The 22,197-nt window shown below is 67.2% G+C and overlaps 3 protein-coding genes and 1 long non-coding RNA gene across 6 annotated transcripts; 1 reads left to right on the top strand and 3 right to left on the bottom strand.

Moving 5' to 3' along the window:
* Positions 1–1,545: 1,545 nt before the first annotated feature.
* On the bottom strand, positions 1,546–2,541 carry LOC139032771 (uncharacterized). Its single transcript, XM_070460685.1, has one exon. The coding sequence runs from the start codon at positions 2,539–2,541 to the stop codon at positions 1,546–1,548; it is 996 nt and encodes a 331-aa protein (XP_070316786.1).
* MAFK (MAF bZIP transcription factor K) lies at positions 1,985–12,191 on the top strand. 3 transcript variants are annotated; one of them, XM_070460597.1, is made up of 3 exons: positions 1,985–2,146; positions 9,139–9,218; positions 9,865–12,191. In XM_070460597.1, exons 2-3 carry the CDS (start codon positions 9,183–9,185, stop codon positions 10,300–10,302), a joined length of 474 nt encoding a protein of 157 aa, XP_070316698.1. In that variant the 5' UTR covers positions 1,985–2,146; positions 9,139–9,182; the 3' UTR covers positions 10,303–12,191. The 3 variants fall into 3 exon arrangements, with proteins under 3 accessions (XP_070316698.1, XP_020748163.1, XP_020748168.1); XM_020892504.2 differs by lacking the exon at positions 1,985–2,146 and adding an exon at positions 3,155–4,231; XM_020892509.2 differs by lacking the exon at positions 1,985–2,146 and adding an exon at positions 7,887–8,531.
* Positions 12,192–14,239: 2,048 nt separating this feature from the next.
* Positions 14,240–21,382, bottom strand: TMEM184A (transmembrane protein 184A). Its single transcript, XM_020892485.2, has 9 exons — positions 21,233–21,382; positions 20,403–20,591; positions 17,943–18,108; positions 17,494–17,584; positions 17,313–17,388; positions 17,105–17,196; positions 16,285–16,454; positions 15,652–15,849; positions 14,240–14,988 (listed from the first exon to the last, which is right to left on the bottom strand). Exons 2-9 carry the CDS (start codon positions 20,589–20,591, stop codon positions 14,726–14,728), a joined length of 1,245 nt encoding a protein of 414 aa, XP_020748144.2. The 5' UTR covers positions 21,233–21,382; the 3' UTR covers positions 14,240–14,725.
* Positions 14,240–21,452, bottom strand: LOC139032755 (uncharacterized). The gene is made up of 2 exons (XR_011485354.1): positions 21,383–21,452; positions 14,240–14,310 (listed from the first exon to the last, which is right to left on the bottom strand). It is a non-coding gene; the product is annotated as an uncharacterized lncRNA (long non-coding RNA).
* Between the last annotated feature and the right edge of the window lie 745 nt (positions 21,453–22,197).

The raw sequence follows: 22,197 nt of genomic DNA, 5'->3' as shown, positions 1-22,197 counted from the left end.
TTTATCAAGCCCGTATTATTTTTTATTTAAAAAACTTATTTTAAAAAATTTTAAAAAATAAAAAATATAATCTATGTTGGAGAACTGACTAACACTGCTGTGTTAGTTTCAGGTATATAGCAACGTGATTCAGTTATACATGTATATGCATCTGTTCTTTATCAAATTCTTTTCCCATTGAGGTTATTAGAGAATATTGAGCAGAGTTCCCTGTGCTATAGAGGGAGCTTGTGATACAGGTACTTGTTGGTTATCTGTTTTAAGTACAGCAGTGTGTACATGTCAATACTAAACTCCCGGCATCTCTGTCCCCTTACACTCCCCCGCCCCCACCCTGGTGACCATAAGCTCCTGCTCTAAGTCTGTGAGCCAGTTTCTGTTTTGTAAAGTCTGTTTCTCAAGCCCATTTTCCAGCTGGGGAAGCTGAGACCCAGAAGTGAACCCACGTATCGGTCCCGGCTCAGCTGCGTCCTCCGGCTCCCACATCCACCTGCTGCTGCTTCTCTGCGCCCGTCGGCCGTGGCCCCGAGACCATTTAGACAGTGCCCTTCGTGACCACATTAATACGAAGAGCCTGCAGGCCAGGAGGGAAATGCGGACACTGAGGAGAGTCCATCACCCTGACCTCTCAGCGTGGAGTCCTGCTGAGAGAGCCACAATCTGGGACAGAGGGCGTGGGCTGGGAGAAGGGGAAACACCTTTCAAATTCCAGCTCTGAAAACATCCTGGAGAGGCGAACGAGGCTGTGTTTGTTGGCAGCTGTTACTGCTGCAGACTCCAGCCTGCCTGGTGGCCCCCCGGGGCCAGGTCACTCAGAAGGAAGCCCACCTGTCTGGGGGCTGCAGACAGGGGGCCTGAAACCCCTCTGGCACTTTCCCCCGCTTGTTGCCGGGATACACTCTAAAAGGCCCAAGATGGTTCAGGCCCCCCACCCCCACACCAGCCTGAGCGACTTTCCCTGCTCTCTCAGAACTCAGAAATGCGGCCTCATGGACATAGCTCATTATTTCCGAGAGGATCCAGAAACCGTCCAGGGATCCAGCCTCCCATCCAAGTGCTGCGGAGGGGAGTGGGTCGGGGCGTGTGACCGCACGGGTCAGCTCCCCAGCTTCCGTGCAGCCGGAGGGGGCTCTCCTCCCCAGGCCTGGCCCTGGCCTGAGGCCGGGCAGCATTCTATTCTGCCTTTTCGGGGTCTGCCTCCCCACAGCAACCATCACCTGGGCCTTAGGTGGGCGTTGTTTCCAGGCCAGGGGTCTTGGAGCCCCTTAACCCTGAGGCTCTGGGTTGAAACCATTTAACACCATTTTATCTTGTTCTCTCTACCCGTATCTTGGTCAAACCGGGAAATCAAAAGACAGGGGTGTCTATCATGTCAGGGCTCTTCCCTCATTGGTGGGGCCAACCCCCCTACCAAGACAGGGAGTTTGGTGTGTCCCCAGACCCACCTCCTCTCCTGACAAAACCACCAGACTGTCCCCAACAGGGGCTCCCCAACAGGGGTTTCTGCTGCAGCTAATCCTGGGGAGATCGAGGTCTCTGAGAGCCCTAGTGAATCTCGAAGACGAGAGGGCCTGGGAGGTGGGGGGCGTTGAGGTTTGGGAGGCCAACTGAAGAATATGGATGTGGATTGCAGACAGGAGCTTGCCCTCCCGCCGAGCTGCCAGCGGACAAGCGACGGGGAGACTGGGGGTGCTCCCGGCTCTCGACGTCTGGGGACTGCTGTCGCCACCACGCGGCGCGCGCTGCACCTGCGGTCACAGGTACTGCCGGTTCGCTCAGCGCAGGTGGGCTCGGGGGCGGAGCCTCAGGTGGGCGGGGCCTGGGCGGGGCGTCGGCCCGCGGTGGGTGGTGCCTCGAGTGGGCGGGGCGCTGGCGCGCGCGCGCGCGGCGGATGGGCGGGGCGGCGCGCGCGGTGGGCGGGGCGGCGTGACGCGCCCCGACGCCGATCCCGGAAGCGGTGTCAGATGCTGGGGAGCCGGGCGGGCGGGCTGGCGGCGGGCGGTGGGGGGGACTTGTTGTTCTCCGCGAGGTCGGAGCCCGAGCGCTCGGCGGAGGCGGCGGCCGACGGGAAGCGCGAGACTGAGCGCGAGGAGAGCGCGTGCCCGCGAGGAGCCGCCGCGCGCCCGCGCCCCCCGCGCGACGCCAGGTGAGGGGCGGCCGGGTGGGGCCGGGCGGGGGGCCGAGGGGCCGCCCGGGGGGCGCCCGCCGCCGAGTCTTCTGCCGCCTCGGACCCGCGGCTGCTGGTGTCGGACCTCGGGACCCCGGCCTGGCCGGCGCACCTGCGGTCGGGTGTTCTGCCCCGAGCGCGCCGTGCGGGCGGGGGGCCCTTCCTCGGGGGCGCACCCCCATTCCTGAGCCCCGGCCCGCGTCCGGGGGCGGCAGGTGCCAGGTGGGCCCGGGGAGGGACGGGTGGGCAGCGCGGCTTTCCGGCGGGCCTGGCGCCGCTGCCCGGCCCGCCCCACCTGTTCTGCCCTCCGGGTCCCCGGAGATGCGCTTGGGGGAAGCGGGGGCGCAGCGGGGGCCACGTGCCGGGGAGCGCATGGCGACCCGGGCGACCCGGGCCTCGCGCACCTGGGCGCTGCCCGGCTCTGCGGCGCGGTCCCGCCCCGGCGGCGCTCAGGCCCGGCCTGCGCTGCCCGCGCGCCCCCGGGTCCCCGCCGCGCCGGACGTGCGCAGGGCGAGGAGCAGGGGCCTCGCTGACCGGGTCCCTGTCCGAGCAGCGGACCTGCCGGGGTTCACCGAGGGAGGCCTCGGCGTGGGAGCTTGGGGTAGGGAGGGGGGCGGCGAGCGCGTCACTTCCCGAAGCCGGTGGCTCGCGTCTCATCTTTCTCCTCGGTGAGTGGGGGTCTCCGCCTCTTCTAACTGGAAACAGAGGCCATTCGCTACTTCTGCAGAGTTCCGGACACTGCGCACTTCCACACACCTGCCCCGCCACCTGGCCTCGGGTCTGTGTTGGGAAAGCACGGTCGCTCTGCCCTGCCCCTGCCCGTCCCCTGCCCCCCGAAGCAGTGTCCTCACTCGCCACGTGTCCCGGAGCCCTTACCCAAGCGGCGCTCGCCCCTTCTGCTCACATTCCGGGAGCAGCCGGAGGCCGCGTTGCTGGAAGTCCCCCGCTCTCCCTCTTGTGTTAATGATTACGCTCTTGTTTACCTTCCCCACGGTAGGGTAGCCTAGAGAAGTGAGATCCTCCCCCTGACAGTTCATTCAGAGTTGGCTGCCACTCAGCCCCCCCTTGCCAGGTGTCTGTTATCTGGAGGTCCCATGGTGACAGATGGGTGGCTTCCGGGCAGTGTGGCCTGGCTGCCCATTGCCCTCCCCTCGCCCCTCGGTTGGCATCGGCCAGGTTTTGCCAGCACGGGTTGCTACACAGGAGTCTTAATGAAGTGTTGCCGAATGCCTTGGCTGCCATCTCTGAAGCCCAGTCCGCAAGCCTGATGTCTTTGCTGGCTGGGGGTTGGGGGGGGCGGTGACCCTTTTTAAAAGAGCATTCCTTTAAGCAGGTGGGAGGGCCTGGAACACTGAAAGTGGGCTGTGCAGGTGGGTGGGGCACACCTGCAACTTGTTGCATTGTGGATGCTTGCCTCCTATCCGAGAACTTCCCTCCCTGGGTCCAGTAGGAATGTTTGAGCTCGGTAGAGGATGTCTGCTCTTACAACTTTAAGCTGGACCTCTCGGTATTCCAGAATAAAACATTTATTAATTCAGAACCACAAGCGAGGCTTCTCGCCCGAGCGCGTTTGCGTCTCGTGCTTGAGCAGGGCTGGCCTTTAAGGGACAGCTTCCAAGTTCAGCATCGCTCACTTTCAAGGTAGTTGCTAAAAATGGGAGTTGAATCGCGGCTACTGGGGAAGTCGGCTCCGGGGCTTGCTGCGTTCCAGCCCTTTCTCCAGCCCTGCGGCTGAGGGCTGAGGCTGCCGCCAAGCGAGGTCGTTTTCCGGACCATTCTTTGTCTACTGTGGTGCGTGCTTTCACCCTCAGGCTCTGCCATAGCTGGAGAGTTGTTTACAGTCTCAGGCAACCTCGGATTCCTGCCTGTGTCCTAGCTGTTCCCGAGTCTAAAGGTTTCTGGATGGACTTTCTGGGCAGCAGGTCCAGTCCGCACGGGAAATGGAGCCCCGGCCAGTGGGGACGGCCCTCTGTGTGGCTGCTCCTCGGGGCAGTAAACAGTGACTCACTCTCCACCCTGCTCCCCACCTCCCTGTTCTCGGCTGATGGAAGATGCATTGCTCCGGTATTTACTTTTGCTTTTTATAAGTCACAGACTCGTCATGTTTCCTCTTTCTTACAGTTTCAGGAAATTGAGAGTGTCATCTCACAATCGTAGGATTTTAGAGCAGGTAGAGATGAACCTGTGGGGTCTCAGTCTACAGAACAGTCTACAGGTTCTCGCTGAGGAAACAGCCCCACGCGCACTGCCTGCCTTTCCTCACTGCCCACCTGGGTGCCCTGGGCAGAGGGGCAGAGAGGAGACGGGGTGGAAGCTGCCCCAGCCCTCTCCCTCATGCAGGTGCTGGCACCTGCTCATGCAGCAGACCTTCCACCTGCCAGGAGTCGTGGGGAGCGGGGAGGTGAGAGTGCCCCTGCCATCCATCCGGGCACTGCCCTGGCTGCGTGTTCAGGAGGGGGGCGCCCACCTCCTGCACGTGAAGCGAGGGAAGGAAGGGGGCAACGGCGGAGGGGCAGGGGCTCGGAAGCAGGAGGGTCCCCGGCACAGATGGGCGGGGGCTTCAGGAAGCTCGTGGGGGAGGCCTGGCATGGCACCAGGTGGCCCTGGGAGTGGCGGCTTCAGGAGGGACTCGCCCCGCCTGCTTGTGGGGGCTGCGTTTGAGGCACTGGGATGGGAATCCAGACCAGACTCGGGGGCCCATGCCCAGCAGTGCTGGAGGGCTGCAGCATCACAGGGTATATGGGCCAAGCCAGCAGGTGGGCGCAGAGGGGAGGGGAGGCCTGGGGCCGCCACCCAAGCTGGAGACCCAGGAGGAGCGCAGTGCAAGAGGGGATGTCTCTGGGACCGTGCAGGCTGGGGTGCTCCACGGCTATCGTATTCCTGGCTGGACAGAGAGGTGGGGCTGGTCGGAGCCCTGGTTGGCCCCACTGGGCTGGGGGGGAGCAGGGGCCCTGCCTGAAGCTGGGTGGTGGGGGTGGGGCATCGTTCAGTCTGCTGTCAGCCTGGCAGCCGCCTGAGTCACCTCTGGACGTGGCCAGGATGACACAGCTTCCTCAGGCTGCAAAGGCAAGGTGACCAGACGTCCTCCAGGCCAGGCAGACAGTCACGTCTTGCCGGAGGGCAGCCAGCCAGGGCCAGCCTGCAGGCTGGGTGCGGGCCGGGCCGGTGGGGTGGCCGGCAGGGTGCGGTGGGACACACCCCCATCTCAGGGAGCTGGCACAGGCGGTGGGTGCCCTCCGGGTTCTGGGCCCTGCCTCTGCTGGCCCTTTTCTGGGACTGATGAGCCGATCGGTGCTTGTCTGGGAGACAGGCACCTGCCGTGGGGCCAGCCTGAGGGGCAGTTGGCCGGGGGTCTCTCAAGAGGAGGCCCCGGTCCCCAGAGTAGAGGCAGCAGGCATGGTGGTTCAGGCTTTGGGGTTCACTCTTGGCTGCCGTGACGGTGACCTGTCCCCTCCCCCCAGATGCCCCGAGGCCTGGGAGGGAAGGTCCGCTTCATCCCCCTCTCGGGCTGAGCGGCACGGGCGTCTGGAGCCTGCCCTGCTCCACGTTGGCTCGGCTTTTCCCGCCCGGGCCCACGACCTTGGCGTGCAGACTGGTCGTGCAGTCTGGTGAGAGTCTGAGCCTCTCGAGGCCCCCTTTGCTCCTGGGGAATCTAAACCCAGGGCTGCCCAGGTGGGTCGCGTTCCCGTTTACCAGTGGCTGCGCTGATGAAGAACGGGTTCCCTGGGCCCCAGCCCAGGGAGGGCTGGAGCACACAGGGGCCGGCCAGGCCTTGTGTCACCCCAGGAGCCAGATCTCAGCCGCGGCAGGGACAAGAGAGAAGGAGGGCAGGAAGAGAGCTTGGCCCGGGCTCACCTGCCTCCTGGAAGGGCCATCCTGCGCTGTCAGACCCGGGCTCCCTACCCTGCCCTGTTTCTCACGGGCCCAGAAGGGGAGGGCCGCTCCCGAATTTACTGCAGACCACTACAGACCGTGTGGTCCTCAGGGTTGCCTCTGTCTAGGCTGCTGGGTTCCCCTTCCCTACAGGGAACGCCCTGTTTGGTGTTCAGCTGGACATCGGAATGGAGTTTCTGGCTTTGGGTTGAAAAGCAGCGTCTTAGCCAACAGCTGGCTGGGAGGTGTTCCTGGGAGAGGTGCTGGCTGCGCGTGCTGGACCAGCGGCTTCCCGGGGCGGGAGAGGCAGCTGAGGAGCCCCATCTGGGGTCCCAGCCTGCCGGCCCAGCTTTGCAGGTGACGCCGCCATGACGAGCTGCTGGCCAGGCTGTTGGGAAGGTGTGTGGAGGGTCCAGGCTCCGACGCAGCAGCGCTGGCCCTGCGCGCCCTGCCCGCGCCTGGCCACCGTCTCCCCCTGCCGGGTCCCCGCCTGTGAGCTCCGCTGGCCCGCACTGCTGCAGGGGTCACAGACACTCTTTCAGGGCGGCTCTTCCCCAGTCAGCTATCCTACAGACTCCCTCTCACACCTGCAAAACCCTTCTCTGAACCTCTTTCCAAAAGTGGGCTGTTGTTTTCTGAAGCCTGAAGTGACATCAGGTCGGTCTGGGGGTGTTTTGGGGAGAGGCAAGTAGCCTGCCGCTCCCGTCCCCACACTGAGTCCACGGGAGGGCTCTCGGCCTGCCGACCCACAGTCTGACTTTATCTTGAGCCCCCGGGCCCTCAGCGGGTGGAAGCCGAGCGCTGAAGCTCCCGGGTCTGTGGGGGTTGTGACAGTGGGCAGGGCCGGCTGGCATCTGCTTGCCTGTGGCTCACCCCCCTTCCCCCTGGGGTGGGGGTCCTGATGCAGACCCTGGGGTGAGCGCCCAGGGTCAGGGTGTGTCTCCCAGTGTCACTGGAGTGGCCCAGCTGAGGACGTTTGGTGCTGGGCCCTTGGTTCCGAGCCCCACATTTTTCAGAAGAGAAAACCAAGAGCCACAGAGAAGAGAGGGTCTGTCACCCCCAGCTTGTCTCAGAGGCTGGGATCTAGCCCCTTGGCTCCGTTTGGTTGGGTGGGGCCCTAAGGACTGGGTAAAGGCCCCTGAGGGCAGGCCCCGGGGGAACCCCAGCCAGGCTGCGCTCCTCGCCCCGGGCCCGGAGGCCAGGCGGACCCGGTGGGTTCAGCACGGGCAGACGGGGGGCCTGGGGTCTGACCCGGTGGACGGGGGCCCTGGGTGCCCTGCTGGGCGACATCGCGGTAGGCAGGTCCCCAGGGGAGGCACCCCTGGGAAGGCGCTGGAGCCCCGGCCGGGCTGGCAGGTCCTGAGGGTCTGCTTGGCCCAGCGCAGGCCCCCTGCCCTTCCTTTTCCCACCGGGGTGGGCGGGGCCTCCGCCTGTGGGAATGTGAGCCCGGCTCTGTAAACAGCTGGTGACTCACCGCCCAGCTATGCCCTGGCGTGCTGGGAGCGGGCTGGAATGATCGCGGCCCCTCCTCGCTCAGCATGGAGAAGTTTCTCATGGCCTCTCAGCCACCCGGCCTGCCGGCCCTCCCAGTGGCTTCTCCAGGCCCAGGCTGACTCCCGAGCCAGGGAAGGGTGGCCCAGAGGGTGCCCTGGGTCCCCAGGGGTCAAGCCGCAGTCAGGCTGCAGCCCTCACCTCCTGGTGGGGTCACCGTGGGCACATGCGCGAGCTCACGAGGGCCCGGGGGCCCAGTGCCTCCAGGGCTGGGAGAGCAGACGGGGCACAGGCCAGGGTGCTGAGGTCCTCTGGTGCTGAAGGGTGGGCTGGCCGCCAGAGGCGGGGCCGGTGCCTGGGGGGTCCCGGCGGTGCCACCGTGAGGGTCTCGGGGCTCCAGGGGAAGGCGGCCCAGCACGTCTCCCTCACCTGGAGACGGGGCCTCTGCTGAGCCTCCATGTCCGCCCCCAGACCCTCCTCGGGCGTCTCTGTCTGCTCAGTTCCTCTCGGGGTGCCCGTGAGCCCGAGACCCATGCGGGAGTTGGGGCCAGGTCTTCCGCACGCCTCGCCCGGCTGCAGGCCTGGGGGGCCCGCTTGCCCACAACCTGCGCTGTCAGTGCGGCCTGCCCAAAGCCATTGTTGCTGTGGGCTTCTCCATTTCCATGACAACCACCAGGGGCTGGCTACGTCCCAAGGTCGCCATGGCAACTATCTGAGGGGAATCATGCTTGGGATGCTTTGGCTGGCTTTTTCATGAATGATTAGAATGTGTGACACAATGCAGACGCGAAAATGAGAAGGGCGGGCGGTGGGGGCTGACAGGCGGCGGGGACAGCTCCCGCCAGACGGTCGGTGGGTGCTGGAGGCAGCGGCTCCCGCTCCCCCAGTCCTGGGCTGGCCTGCGTTGGGAGCCCCCACCCACCCTCCGGGCCTCGGGTCACGGCTGTGGGGCAGCCTCAGTGGAGGGGGTGATGTCGCCGCTGCAGTGCCCTTGGAGGAGGTAGGTCTTCCGGGGAGGGTGGGGCTCCCCCCACTGGGTGTGGGGGCGAGCTCAGCAAGGCTGGAGTTCCCCAAAGGGGGCCTTCCTGTCGGGGGCCAGGTGGGCCCAGGGCAACAGGTCCCGCCAGGGCAGGCGCGTCCCTGGGGCCGGCGCGCTTCTCGGCTGAGGTGTGGCCTCCCGGGAAGGGACTCTGCTGCTGCACATGTGGAGCCCTGGGCGAGGCGTCCCACACGCTGCCCCGGTGCTGCCATCCAGCTCAGGGCCGGAGCAGCCACGGCTCCTGCCTGGTGCTGGCGCTCGTGGCCGGGGCCCTGCGGGCGCGACAGCCAGGTGACCGCTGGACCCCAGACGAGGTGCGTCCAGGCCGCCCCGAGCGTGGATGCTGGCCTGGAGGGCGTGACCCGGCGTCCCCTCCGCCCTCGGCAGAGGCTCAGGCCCACCAGGATGCCCTTGCTTTCAGGGTGCTGCGACCGGATGGTGCGGACTGGGGAGCAGAGCCTCCCGGGTGTCCCTGCAGGGGGCCGTCCCCACTCGGGTCACTTGTGACGGCAACCTGTCCCCCCAGCCCCTGCCAGAAACTGACTGCACTCGTCTCTCTGATTTCCAGCTACCATTTCCAGGTGGTTCTGTCCGGGTGACTGTGCCCAGGTTATGACGACTAATCCCAAAGCGAACAAGGCGTTGAAGGTAAGGGAGGGTGGGCGCAGCCCCTTCTCTGCCCCGGGACCGCCCTGGCGTGTGTGGAAGGGTGCCAGTCAGCAAGGTGGGGAGGGGGCCGCGGGCTGGAGGAAGTACCTGAGGGAAGCGGGAAGAGTCAGGGCTGCGGCCTCTGGAGACGCTGGGGTAGAGGGGTGGGTGCCTACCGGCCGGGATGTGCTTATCAGCCCAGCACCTGGATGTGGGCAGCGCGGCCTCTGGTCCCGCAGAGCCCCCTGGGGCTGGCCGGAGTTGGTTCTCTGTGTCTGTGTGTGTGTGTGGCCTGCAGACCTCCGGGCCCCTGCTGGGTCCTGCTGGGTCAAGGTGGCCTTGGGGACACCCCATGGACCCGAGGGGCGGGCAGGGCAGGGCTGGGCTAAGGAGCCCAGCAGCCCGCACCAGGTACTGGAGGTCCCCAGAGGGCAGCATAGCTGGGTGGGCCTCACAGGGTTGAGATAGCTGGCTCACAGCAGGCCGTAGCCAACGGCCCCCTTGGGGTGCTCTGCGCCCGCGCGGTGTGTGCCTGACGCCCGCTGAGGCCGCAGTGCCCGTCTCTTGCCTGGTGGGGTGGCAGAGGGGCTTGGCCTGTCGCACCACTCACAGCCTGAGTGCTGACCCCGCACCCGCGGCCCCGCAGGTCAAGAAGGAGGCGGGCGAGAACGCCGCAGCGCTCAGCGACGATGAGCTGGTGTCCATGTCAGTGCGGGAGCTGAATCAGCACCTGCGGGGCCTCACGCGCGAGGAGGTGGTGCGCCTGAAGCAGCGGCGCCGCACTCTCAAGAACCGCGGCTACGCGGCCAGCTGCCGCATCAAGCGCGTGACGCAGAAGGAAGAGCTGGAGCGCCAGCGCGTGGAGCTGCAGCAGGAGGTGGAGAAGCTGGCCCGCGAGAACAGCAGCATGCGGCTCGAGCTGGATGCCCTGCGCTCCAAGTACGAGGCGCTGCAGACCTTCGCCCGCACCGTGGCCCGCGGCCCTGTCACGCCCACCAAGGTGGCCACCACCAGTGTCATCACCATCGTCAAGTCTGCCGAGATGGCCGCCTCCGCCTCCGTGCCCTTCTCGGCCGCTTCCTAGTGCCCGCCCGGCCGAGGGGCGCGGTCCCGCGGAGAGTGGACCTTGTGGACTCCTGTGGGCCGGCAGGCGGGAACAGAGGGCGTTCCGCGCGCCGCCCGCCCTGCACACTCACACGCACACCGCACGCCCCGCCTGCCCCGGGCTCCGCCGCCCACTCCGGGCCGTCTCCTGCTTCTGGCCGCCTCCTGGGCTCTCTGTCCGGCGCCGGCGGGGGCAGGGTGTGTGGACGAAGGCTGTCAGGAGGCCCCCGGCCCAGACGTCTTCCACCCCTCCCTCGAGCTGCTCGTCTATGCGCAGCAGTGTGTCCACACCCCGCACGGGCCCCCAGCTGGGCCAGCACCCCTTCAACACGCCGACTGCGCCTGGGCGCCCGGGAGGAACTGCCCTCCGCGGGGCCCAAACACTGTGATCCTGCTGCAGCCTCGGCCAGAGGCCCAGACCCCCTGAGTGGGCGGAGGAAGGGCTGACCGCGTGTGCCAGGGTATGCCAGCCTGCGCACACGTGTACCTGCCGTCCTGCTGGGGTGCCAGCCGCTCTGGGGGCCTCCGGGAGCGGCTTGTTCCTGGGGCACGTCCAAGCTTTGGGTTTCCTCTCCGTGTCAGGTGACCTAGGGGCAGTCCCCAGCGAGGAGCAGCAACCGCCTGACCAGGAGAGGGGAGCCCTGGGGGGCGGGGGGGCACATTCTGTGGAGCAGGTGTGAAGTTGGCAGCAGCTGAGGTCCTGCTGGGTGAGATGGAAAGCAGGGAGGAGGGCGGGTGGGAGGACGAGGAGTGTTGGTGGTGGGGAAGCTGAGGACGGGGGTGGGGCGGGCCCAAGGAGCTGCCTCCCGGGGGCGCTCGGATGGTGGGCCGGCAGAGGCCGCCGTGGTGCTTGGTCGTTGCCTGGAGCCTTCATCCGCTCTTCCTTCTTGGCACTCGGAGCCACTGACGATCCGGGGGCCTTTGCTGGGTGCCCCTTCCCTGACCGTGGCCAGGCTTGGCTGCCCCTTCCCGCCCTTCTTGGGAAAGGGCCGGGCCGAGAGGCGGGTGGTGGGTGGGTGGTGAGCCCCAAGCCCCCCGCAGGCCGGAAGCCCTGAGCTCCAGCTCTGGCTCCTCGGCTTGCTTCCCACCGTTGGCCCACCTGGAAGGAGGAGGTGGCGTGCGGGGAGGGCAGAGGGCCCCAAGGGCTGCAGACGGGAAAAGCGTCCCCCTGTCGGGGAGGCACGGCCTCGGGGACGTCTGGGTCCCTTCAGAGCCAGGCGGGCGTGGAGAGAAGCTGTCCGCACCATAGCCATGGTAGGTAATCCACATTGGATATCAGTAAGGACCACGGGGATATTTAAGAGAGAAGAGTATATATATATATAAAAATTATATACACATTTTATCGTACAGATTTTCGTACCTTTTCTTCCTGTTTGATACTGTAAATCTCTATAGAGCAGAGCTCCCTGGTAGTGCGGGTTGGGGGAGACCCCCTCCCACGCCTGGCCTCTTAAGTCGGCCGCCCACCGCCCAGTGCCGCCCTCGGGCCTCCGCCCGCTCCCAGGACCAGGCCTGGGAGACCCGTGTGCCCCCTCCTCCTTTCAGAGCGTTGGAGTTTCATTGTCACAGTTTTAATATATGGGTTTTTTTTTTAATTTAAGAAGACATCCCCGTCCCCCTGCTCCCGGGCGACAGGGCCCTGCGCGTCAGCTCCACACCCGTCTCCCACACCTCCGGCCACTCAGCAGTTTCATTTCAATATTTATTTTTGTGCTGCTTTTATCATGATATAAATTATTGAGAAGAGACCCTCTGTCGTGGCCCCGAGGTGCGAAGCGGCGCGCCCGGCCGGCCACACCTAATTTATTGCTGTGCATCTCTGCTGTGGCGCTTTTGTACCTTTCAATAAAGAGTTTTCTGGTTTCACGTCGTCGAACTGCCCGAGTGGGCTGTGGGCGCGCTGCGCGTGCCCCACATCGCCGTGACCACGCCCTCAGGGCCGGGCTGCGTGGGGCGGGCTCCCCAGGACCACCCTGCCCTGACCGGGAGGCCCTGACCGAGAGACCCCGTCGCAGACGCCCGCGCAGCTGTCTTGGCTGGGGCTCTAGTGGGCCCACAGGAGGCGGCAGGGCTGGCGTCTGCCTGGGGTGAGGGGGAAGGCAAAGAGGCAGGCTACCCTGAAAGCCAGTGCCGGGGCCCAGACAGCCTGGGCCTGCTGGGGTGGGGTGCCCATCATCCTCAGATGCTGCCCTCTCCGCGTCCCCACGGACCCGCGGAGGGACAGGCAGGTCAGCACTCGGCCTCTGGAGAGAGTCAGGCTTGCAGGGGAGCTGCTTATCGGCGTTTCTGACCACTGGCGTCCCTCCCGCCCACCCCTGCCTGAGCTGACCCGGGCGGCACCTGGTAACCTAGGGACTCTGCTTCAGCGCCAGCCGCCGCTCTGCACGAGTCCACGCCCGGCCTCCCCGTGGCCTCCGCCGGCTCCTTCCCGCACGCGCCCTGAGTGCCCTTCCGTGGAGTCAGGTCTGGGTACAGGTGCACTCAGCTCCCCACGGCCTTCTCAGCGAGGCTGGACCCCCGCCCCGGCCTGCTGCTTCTCAGCACCCGCAGGACGGGCCCGGAGACCAGGGCAGGCAGCAGCCGCGGGTGTGGGCAGGGGAGGCATGGAGCCAGGCATCCTCTCCGTCTGTCAGGTCAGGAGGGCCTGGCCACAGGTAGAGGGGCTGCGGGGCAGAACCGGGGTGAGCCGCCCTCCTGCTTCCCGGCTCTGTGACCTCAGGCAAGTGGCTCAACCTCCCCAAGCCTTCGTGAGCAGTGTGTGTGTGTGTGTGAGACAGCGGGAGTGTGTGTGTGTGTGTGTGAGTGTGACACACAGCCGGTGCTCCCGAGTGCCCCTGCCGCCAGGACCCCACCACCCTCGGGGGCTCCAGGAGGAGGCCTGGCCCACGGGCTCCCCCGGTGCATAGCTTCGGGCGACTCTAGTCGCAAGGAGGTCCCTGCGGACAAGGGCCTCCAGGCTGCCCTGCCCCCGGCTCGCCACAGAGCCTGGGCGCCAGGCCCCTGTCCTACAGCCTCCAGAAAACCTCCCTCCTGGGCCGGCGGGTCTCTGGGGAGCACTGTGGCTGCTCCCAGAGCAGCTGACAGACGAGGGGCCTCCCCGAGCTGGGTCTGACAGCCGCAGAGGGCGATAAGGCAGGTGGGGACTTCCCAGGGGGCGGCAGGGAGGAGGCCGGCCTATCTTATCATGCAGGCGGGCTGGGCCCTGGGAGAGGCCGCTGGCCTTGAGCCCCATGTCCCCAGGCCCAGGGGTGACCCGTTCTGGCCCGTTCACTGCAGGCCGTTCCTGCCTGGCTGAGCCTCTCCGAGCCCCTCTGCCATTCCCTTTTTCCCTGGTGACGTGGGAGCCAGCGACCGGGAGGCGTGGGGGTGTCGCGGCTGGGTGGTGCCCGGGCCTTCCTGCCCACCCAGCCGTGCCACAGGCCCCCGCCCTGCTCCTTCCCCCAGACACACTGGACCGACTCAGCCTCCCGGCTGTCTGCCGCCCCTCCCCTGCCCTGCTGACCCCTGACGCCTGGGGCCCACCCTCACTTGCCCTGCTTCTGTTCCCCCTCCCAGGTCCCAGGCCTTCCCCACGCTCCAGCCTGGCACGGTAAGGGGAGAGGCCAAGGAGGCGGTTCCAGGGACCAGTCCCCTCCTTGGCCTCTGGGTTCTGCACACCCAGCCTCATGAACCCATCCCAGGCAGGGAGGTACGGGGCCTCGAACCAGGAGAGCGGAGGCTCTGGATATCAGGGCCCGCGAGGGGCAGGCCACCCCATCTCAGGTCCAAGCCCCTCACCCACCTGCTTGGAGCTGTGACCGTGGCCGGCCGCCCCATGGTGGACGAGACCCTCCCCACAGCACCCAGACTGTCCCCCCCACCCCGCTATCTGTCCGTCAGAGTGCTGACCCTGCAGGGACACAGGCTGCTGGAGGCACGAGAAAACTTGGCTGTTTATGTATAAATAAGTGCAGGTCACCAGGAGACCCCGTGCCCTCTGGGGTCCCTGCCCCTCCCCCAGGCCACGGCCAGCACACCCACCCCTCCGTGGGTCGCCCTGCCTCCCGCAGCCTGCATGGAGCCCCCCCACCTGTGCGGCCCGCAACTCGGGGCCGCCCACGTCCTTCCCCATCGCTGCCCCGCCTGGGGTCTGTCCATGCAGGGAGGCCGCCTGGGCTGACAGCCAGGGGAGCCTGGCAGCTCCCTGGGGCCATCTGGGGGGCACAAGTGCCCTCTTCTGGGGCTGCGGGCCCAGCAGCTGAGGGTGCGGCCCCTGGGCGCCTGGCAGGGCCACCAGGTGACCCACTCCACCGGCCGCAGGCGGGTGGGCAGGACGCTCCCGGGAGAGGCCTGACCTTTGGCAAGATGGTCAGTGGGCGGGGCGCCCTGTCCTTCCTGGGCGGCCACTGACCGCGGGCCCCCTACAGCTCCTCCGTGGGTATCAGCATCCTCTTCTCCACGTTGCGGCCCTTCCTGCCCCCACCGGGGCCGCCAGCCGGGCCGTGGGGGGGCGTGCGGGGCGATGGCGCTCTGCCCTGGGCCGGCCGGGGGGCCTCCTGCGTGGCCTGCTGCGTGTACTGCTGGTAGGCAGGTGAGAAGTTGTGGATGGCGTCCTGCACGATGTCCTGCGGGCTCATGGTCTCCTTGAGGCCACTGGAGATGCTCTGCATGGGCGCTGAGGGGGCTGGGGGCAGGTGGCGGGTGGGCTGGGTGCTCCCCGGGCACGCACCACCCCGCCCCTCATGCACCCGGCCCCCAGGACCCAGCTTCCTCCCTGCCAGCCTGCGGGCTGCCTAGGGCTGAGGCCTTTCGGCCAGCAGGGGGTGACTCCAGGACCCCTGAATCTCGGCCCAGCCCTGGGGCGCTCCCAGCCCAGACCCTTTGCCAGGGCCAACGGCGGGAGGCCGCCTTGGGTTGGCCCCCACCTTATCTCCACCTCCTCACCACTCCAGGCTGACCAGTCCAGGCCGAGGCCCATCCCTACCCACACGGGCCTTTCTCTAGGGGCGCCAGTGCCAGCCAGCCCCCTGACTGTCCTGCCAGGCCTTTCTGGGCACCTGGGAGTGCTGGCGGGTACCCCAGGCCCGGGGGGCAGCAGGGCCCTGGGCCCAAACGCCGGGTCCTGCCAGCTCACTCAGCTCATCCTGGCCCTGGTCTCCTCCCCTGGACCGTGAGCAGGTGAGGCTCCTGTCGGGGGCTCGGGCCCACCTTGGGGCCGTCTCCCTGCCCACCAGGGTGAGATGGGGAACACAGGCATGGTTCAGGGGGCTGCTCGGGCCCCCCTCAGCACCCCTGCCCTCAAGACGGTCCAGGGGCTCCACACCCTGGGGCTGCGGGTCCTGCATACCTGGAGAGTGCTCTTTCTTCTCCGAGTACACCTGGCAGGTGAAGGCGTAGCGCAGGGCGATGGAAGCAAAGAGCATCTCGATGCAGATGATGAAGTTCTGGTACCCGGCGGCCACCGTGCCGGCCCCCACTGTGTTCCCGTCGATGACCTGGACCTCGGGGATGACCCCACACCTCTCCAGGATGGCCAGCAGCAGCCCTGGGGGTGGTGCCGGCCGCTCAGTCAGTTGCGCCGGACAGGAGGCTAGACAGGAGCTGACCCCAGCCAAGACCAACCCCCTGCCGAGGCTGCGTGAGCTTGGGGGGGTCTGCAGGGTCTGAGCTCAGTTCAGGGGGACTGGGCACCTCCGTGCGGGGTCCTTGGCACAGCGGGCATCAAGAATCCCCCGAGGGCCTGTCTTGTTCTCCCCCGGCCCCAGCTGCTCATTGTCCTCTGAGAAGTGGGGGCCAGGAGTGCCCAGGGGCTGGTGGGCGCAGGGCTCCTGCACCCCTCTGGGCGTCCTGTCTCCCCACATCAGGCCCCACCTGCCGGGGGGTCCTCGCTGTCTCCCCTGCTAAGAGGGCCACCCACTGACCGCGGCTGCAGCTGGGGGTGGGGCTGGGCCTGAGGGCACCCGGGGCCGTGTCCACCCACCCTGCCAGAAAGAGAGGAAGATGACAGCCTTGATGGTGAGGAACTTGAGGACGGGCTCGAAAGGTCGCAGCAGCTCGCTGGTGCCAGAGTAGAAGAGAAACAGGGCGTAGAGCGCCAGGCTGACTGAGGCATTGTAGACGAGGGTGACATACAGGTAGCCGCTGCGGACGCTGGGGGCCAGGGCGGGAGCCCGTCAGGGCGGCCACGGCCCTGTGCCCGCCCCGCCCCGCCTGCTGCGCCAGTGGCCTGAGCCCCCAGCCTGGGCACCGCAGAGACTCAGACCCGGGCCCCCCTCCAGGGCCGCACGGGGCACCCAGGTGGGGTGGCTGAGGAGCTGGGGACGCTGGCCTCCAGATCCTGTCCCCTCCAGGCAGGGGCCCCGCTGCCCCTCTCCAGCCTCCTGTCACGGGCACAGCCCTGCGCAAGGCAGACCCACGTCGTATGCGGGCGTTGCTGTGCATGTGACCGTGTGCGCATGCACATGTGTGCACACGCATGCACGCGTGAGCCTTATGTGTGCACTCCCCTGTGTGAGTGTGTGTCTGAACCCATGCATGTGTGTGAGACGTGCCTGTGGGCCTGGCCCAGGGGGCAAATGCAAGGGCGGAGCTTGGCTCCCCGCTGCCCTCAAATCCATCCTCACTGTCTGGGGGCTGTGCTGTCGGGGCTGTGAAGCCCTGGGGTTCCCAGGGCCTACCTGTGACAAGGGTCTGTTTGCCAAAGCCTTGCCCCCGGCCCTTCTCCCTGCGCTGAGCCCTACCTCCTGCCCCTGCCCCCCAAGGGTGCCCCCCACCCCACCCGCATGCCAGCCGGGCCTTACTTGAAGTCCCCGTCGTGGTATTTGCCGAATGCCTGCAGGACGATGGTGACCAAGGCCATGATGGGCTTCACAATGCAGAACTGCAGCGTGGCCTGGGGGTCGGGGAGGGGCTGAGGATGGTGGCTGGGGGCCGCTGGTGAGGAGCCAGCCCAGCATGCTGGGCACAGAGGGGCCATGGGGGACTGGCCGGGGGGGCCCAGGCACTCACCTGCTTGCAGAAGCGCAGAAAGCCGATGGAGTGGGTCATGCCCCGAAGGCAGCAGGTGCCGTGCAAGCAGCTGGCCCTGGGGTGCAGGAGTCCCTGAGGCGTGTCCCCGGAGGACACCCCCAGAGTGGCCTGGCTGCCCACCGGGGTGTGGGGCACCCACGGGCTCTGGGCAGATGCTTACCGGATGGGCTTTCCCCGGATCTCAGCCATGATGGCGCTCTCGCCCCCCAGGTACTGGAAGCAGAGGCTCAGGAAGCTGTAGATGACAAAGGCTGCTGGGCCGTGAGCCCGGGCCGCCCAGGCGTCCTGCGCGGCCCCACCCGGCGCACGCGGACCCAGCCCTCACGGGGCTGCAGCCCTCCCTGGGGCGCCCCCGGGGTGGGGGCGGTGGGGCCCACGGCAGTCCCCCGCCTCTGACGCCCCCACCCCGGTCCGCGACCCCTCCCAGGCTCCAGGCGGGCCCAGCTGCAGCCCCACCCCCACCTTGGGACCCCGGGAGTCTCCTTGGCGCCCTTGATCTGGCCATCCGGAGGGGCCCTCGCTAAGCTGGACTCAGACTGGCAGGGGCTGTGCAAGCCCCCGGGAGCCGCTCACTCGCTCCGCGGGCCCTGGAGAGCCGGCAGCACTCACCTTCGTAGCAATCCCGCACGGAGTCTAAGTAGACGTAGTGCTGCTGGGCCCCCAGGAGGAGGAGGCTGAGCCATGAGTCGAAGGCATAGACGGGGACGACCAGCAGCAGGCGGATGATGTACCGCTGCTCGTTGGGCACCGTGTAGGAGCGCAGGTGCAGGTAGATCTGGGCGGGCGGAGAGGGCAGGCCTGGGGCACGCTGCCTGCCCGCCCCTGGCCCCCCAGCCAGTGGGAGGAAGCAGAGCCGGCCTCCCCTGAGCAGACGCTGCGCACCGGGAATGTGCGTTCAGTCACGGGCTCGTCCATTCATTCATCTCAGGGGTGGGCATGTACACTGGCCTGGGAGCAGTGTGGTACTGCGACATGGGGTCGTTAGAACGGCTGATGCCTCTGACCCCTCCTAGGGACTTAGCCCACCGAACAGATTTATCCAGAAACAAAGACAGGATTCATGTTCAAAGACGTTCATCGTAGGGACACAGGAGACCGAGCCTGGTGGTGGGCCCGTGACTGTGATGCCAAGCAGAGGGCGACCCTTGGCCCCAGGCACCAGGCTGGGGAGCTGCTCCGAGAGAACAGGACAGGACGGCAAGCCAAGTAGGACCCAGGTGTGTGCCAGAGCCGGCAGAGATGACGGGGGAGACATCCCTGGACGAAAGGGACAGATGGGTGGTCCCCGTGATCGTCTGTGACCTTCCCACATCTTCCTTGTTTTCTATGAGGACATGAACAAGCAGTGGGGGGAAGAAGCACAGGGAGCCAGGCAGAGGGGTAGCTGGCCGTGGTCCCCAGCACCCCTGGGAGGCTTCCTGGAGGAAGCGCCATGAGGGAGGTGGAGGGGCAGGCAGGAGGCAGGCTGAGCGCAGAAGCCCAGCCTCTGGGGGCACAGCCCCGGGTGGCGGGGGCAGGCTGGCGTCAGTCAGGCTCCTTATCAGCCGCTCCCTCCCCAGCGGCTGCAGTGGGAAGGGCACGGCCTGACCAGCTATCGGGAGACAGACTGCCTGCTGCGGGCCTCGGCAAGCTGCTGTCCTCTCGGGCCTCAATGCCCCGTCTTTAAAGTAAGGGCCGAGTCGCTCTCTGTCCCCCTGGGTGGAGAGTGAGGGACTCCCTGTCGGGGTGGGGGGAGGACGGGGTGGGGAAGTGCCGCCCATGGGGTCTCCGTCAGCCCTGCCCAGGCCGTGGGGCCCTGGGACACGGCTCCAGACACACACTCCCAGAATCACAGAAGGTCAGGGCTGGACTGAGGGCCAAGCCAAGGCCTAGACTGTGGCTGGAACTGGGACAGCCTGGACCCAGGACGCTGGGTGCCCATCCCCCACCCCGGTGCTCCTTGTCCCACAAAGCACAGCCGCCTGGGAACCTAAAGCCATGCTGCCACCAGGAAGAAGGCCTGGCTTCTGCATGATGCCAACGTACCACCCACCTGTCCTGTCTGCCATCCAGATGCCCTGGGACAGCTTGCTAAAACTCAGGGCAAATACTGCCTCCTCTGGGAAGGCCTCCTGGGTGGCCCCAAAAGGAAGGGGCCACCTCCTCCTGCCACTCTCAGCTGCGCCTGGCCCACCCTAATACGCTTGCCCTGTCCCCCTTACCACCTGCTTATCTGAGTCCACGCCTAGACATGCACCACCCTGGGGGCGACTCTCACTGGGGTGGGGGCATCGGCCCCCACGGCCCTGCCTCGAGGCCTCTGGCCACCTGCTGCCCTGCTAGCCAGTCTCCTGACTGCCCCTGCCCCAGGCTCACTCCGCCAGTCCAGCCCCTGCAAGGCCGCCAGCCAAGCCATCCCATGGGGCCACTCTGCCCTCGGTGCCCAGACCCAGCGTCCTCTGGCTCCCCAGCACCCCTGGCTGAAGGCCAAACTCCCGCATGTCCGGGGAGCCCTTCTTTCGGGGCCCCCAATGCCTCCAGCCCTCTCTCTGTCTGCTCATGCCTCTCTGGGCTGGTCCTGGGCTCCCGAGCCTCTCTGCTATCTGCGATGCCTGATACCCACTGCCCAGCGCTGCCCGCGAGCACCGCCTCTCACCCCCACCCCGGCCACTCCCTCACTCTCGCTGCCAGGCCCGGCGCGTCCACCTGGGGCGACCTGGCTCTCCAGCTTTGGGCCCCTCCAGCCACGCTCTGACCTGTGGCCTCTCCCAGCCTCAGTCTTCTCATCTGTGAAAGGGGACCCTGCCGCTGACCTCAGTGAACGGGCGCACAGGCTGACGAAGCGCCCTGGGGTGGGGGGGGCCGGGCGTCCGGCAGGAGTTCTTCCCACTGCTGGGCGGAGGCCGTCTGTCCTCCGGCCTGGCTCTCTGCGTCCCCTGACCCTCCCCCATGCGGCAAGCCCCAGGTGCTGCTCCTCCAGCCGGCCAGGCCTCCGGGTCTGCCCCAAGGCTGCAGGCCGAGCAGGCCTCCTGGGGCTGGGCTGCGGCTCCCAGGGCGCGGGTCCCCAGGGGGCTCTGAGGGGAGGCTCACCTGGTGGCCAGTGAGCACCAGGGCCGCCCACACGAAGACGCCCGAGACACCGCGGGCCAGCGGCGAGGTGAGGAAGAGGGGCCCGGCGCCCTGCGAGCCATTTCCCGCACGCTCCATCTGTGGCTCTGCAGGCCCGGCCGGCGGCGTCCACGCCAGGGGGTGGCCCAGGAGCCCGGGGGCGTCAGTCATCTGCAGAGGGAGGGAGGGCACACGGGACGTGGTGAGGGCAAAGGTGCACCGGGGGCGGGCGGCAGTGTGGGCGGGCGGGAGCGCCAGGCTGGGCGGCTGTGCTGGGCTCCTGGCAGCGGCCCTCCTGCAAGGGGGCCAGGTGACCCCTCCTGCCCACGCACCTGGGCTCCGCGCAGCCCTCTGTGTGCAGGGACACAACTCCGAGGCCCGGCCCCGAGGCACCCTCCTTCCCAGAGTCGGCCGCCCGGGTGCAGATGCCAGCCGCCCAGCCGTGACCTGGGGCGGTGCCCCTCTGGTGTCCTGGTTTTGCAGGGAGCCCGCGTCCAGGGGCCAAAGACATCTGAGGAAGTTGGGGAGCCTTTCTGGCCCTGCCTGCCAGGGGTGGGGTCTGGGAAGCCGGCCAGACTGGCCCTGCCCTCAGCAGCAGACAGGGTGGCGGGGTACCCCCCACCCAGCCTGCCTGCCTGATCTTCTGGCGTCCTGCTTGGCCGGGGCCCCTGGCCACCCCAGGACTGCTCGCCTGTCCTGGGTGCCCGCTCTGCAGTCTCTTGTGACCTGCTGGGGCGCCAGGCACCTCCCTGCTTTCGCACTCGAGGCTGCCACCCCTCCCTGCAGCCCTGGTCACGGGGCCCAGCACCTACCTCTCGGGCAGGAAGCTCCCGGGCCAGTGCTGGGTGGCCAGGCCTCCAGGGAAGCCAGGCTGGTCGTTTGCGTGGCCAGTGAGCCCGGCGGGTGGCCCCAGTGGGGGTGGGACCGGACTACCTTCGGGAGGCCCGGGGAGGGGCAGCCACCTGCACGCACAGCCCCGTGGCCCCTCAGACTCGGGCGGAGGGCGGGCCGGCAGAGGGCGGCGCGGAGGGCGGGCCCCTCCCCTGACGCTCTATCCCTCCCCCGGCTGTTTGCTCCAGGTGGCTGGCTCCCGGGACTGCCCTCTCCTGCCTGCACCAGAAGGCCAGGCTGGCAGGGGCCTGACACAGGGGGCGGGTCTGCGGCGGGCCAGGGTGGGCTAAGCCCCTGTGGGTATGGGCTTCCCGTCAGGCTGATGGGGTTCTCCGAGGATACAGAGGGGGCATAGCATGACGTGGAGGGATTAAATGCCCCTTCAAAGGGGTAAATCTATCATCGGGTCCCCATCCCCAAAAGTCCACTGGAAACGTTCCTGTGTTTGTTTGCTGGAGGAGGGGAGGAGGGACCAGGGTGAGTGAGAAAGCCGGGCTGGGCCTGCGGGGTCAGCCCTGGGCAGGGGTCAGTGGAGGGGGTGGGCACCCGCCCGGCCTCGGAGGGGGTGGCGGGGCGCCTCGGCGGGCGTCAGCGTGGGTGCCTGCCCTCACAGTCTGTCCTTGGTGACGCCCAGCCTCCCCCAGGCCCTGGGTCAAGGGGTCAGGCTCCTTCCAGAGGTGGGAGTCTTTGGGGGACGTGACCGGGGTCCCCAGGGGCATCGGGGGCCTGGGGAGAGGCCGGCAGCCCTTGCGCCTGCACCCGTCCACCCACACGGTCGCCCCAGGGAGCCCCTAGACACGCCCTGAGGTCCTGGTCCTGACGCAGGGAAAGCCCTGGCCCGCCCCTCCCCCAGGCCTCCTGCAGGCCGCCTCGTCCTGCGTCCCGA

The sequence above is a fragment of the Odocoileus virginianus genome, chromosome 33 (genome assembly GCF_023699985.2).
Source record: "Odocoileus virginianus isolate 20LAN1187 ecotype Illinois chromosome 33, Ovbor_1.2, whole genome shotgun sequence".
Classification (NCBI taxonomy): domain Eukaryota; kingdom Metazoa; phylum Chordata; class Mammalia; order Artiodactyla; family Cervidae; genus Odocoileus; species Odocoileus virginianus.
This window is presented reverse-complemented; position numbering and strand designations above follow the sequence as displayed.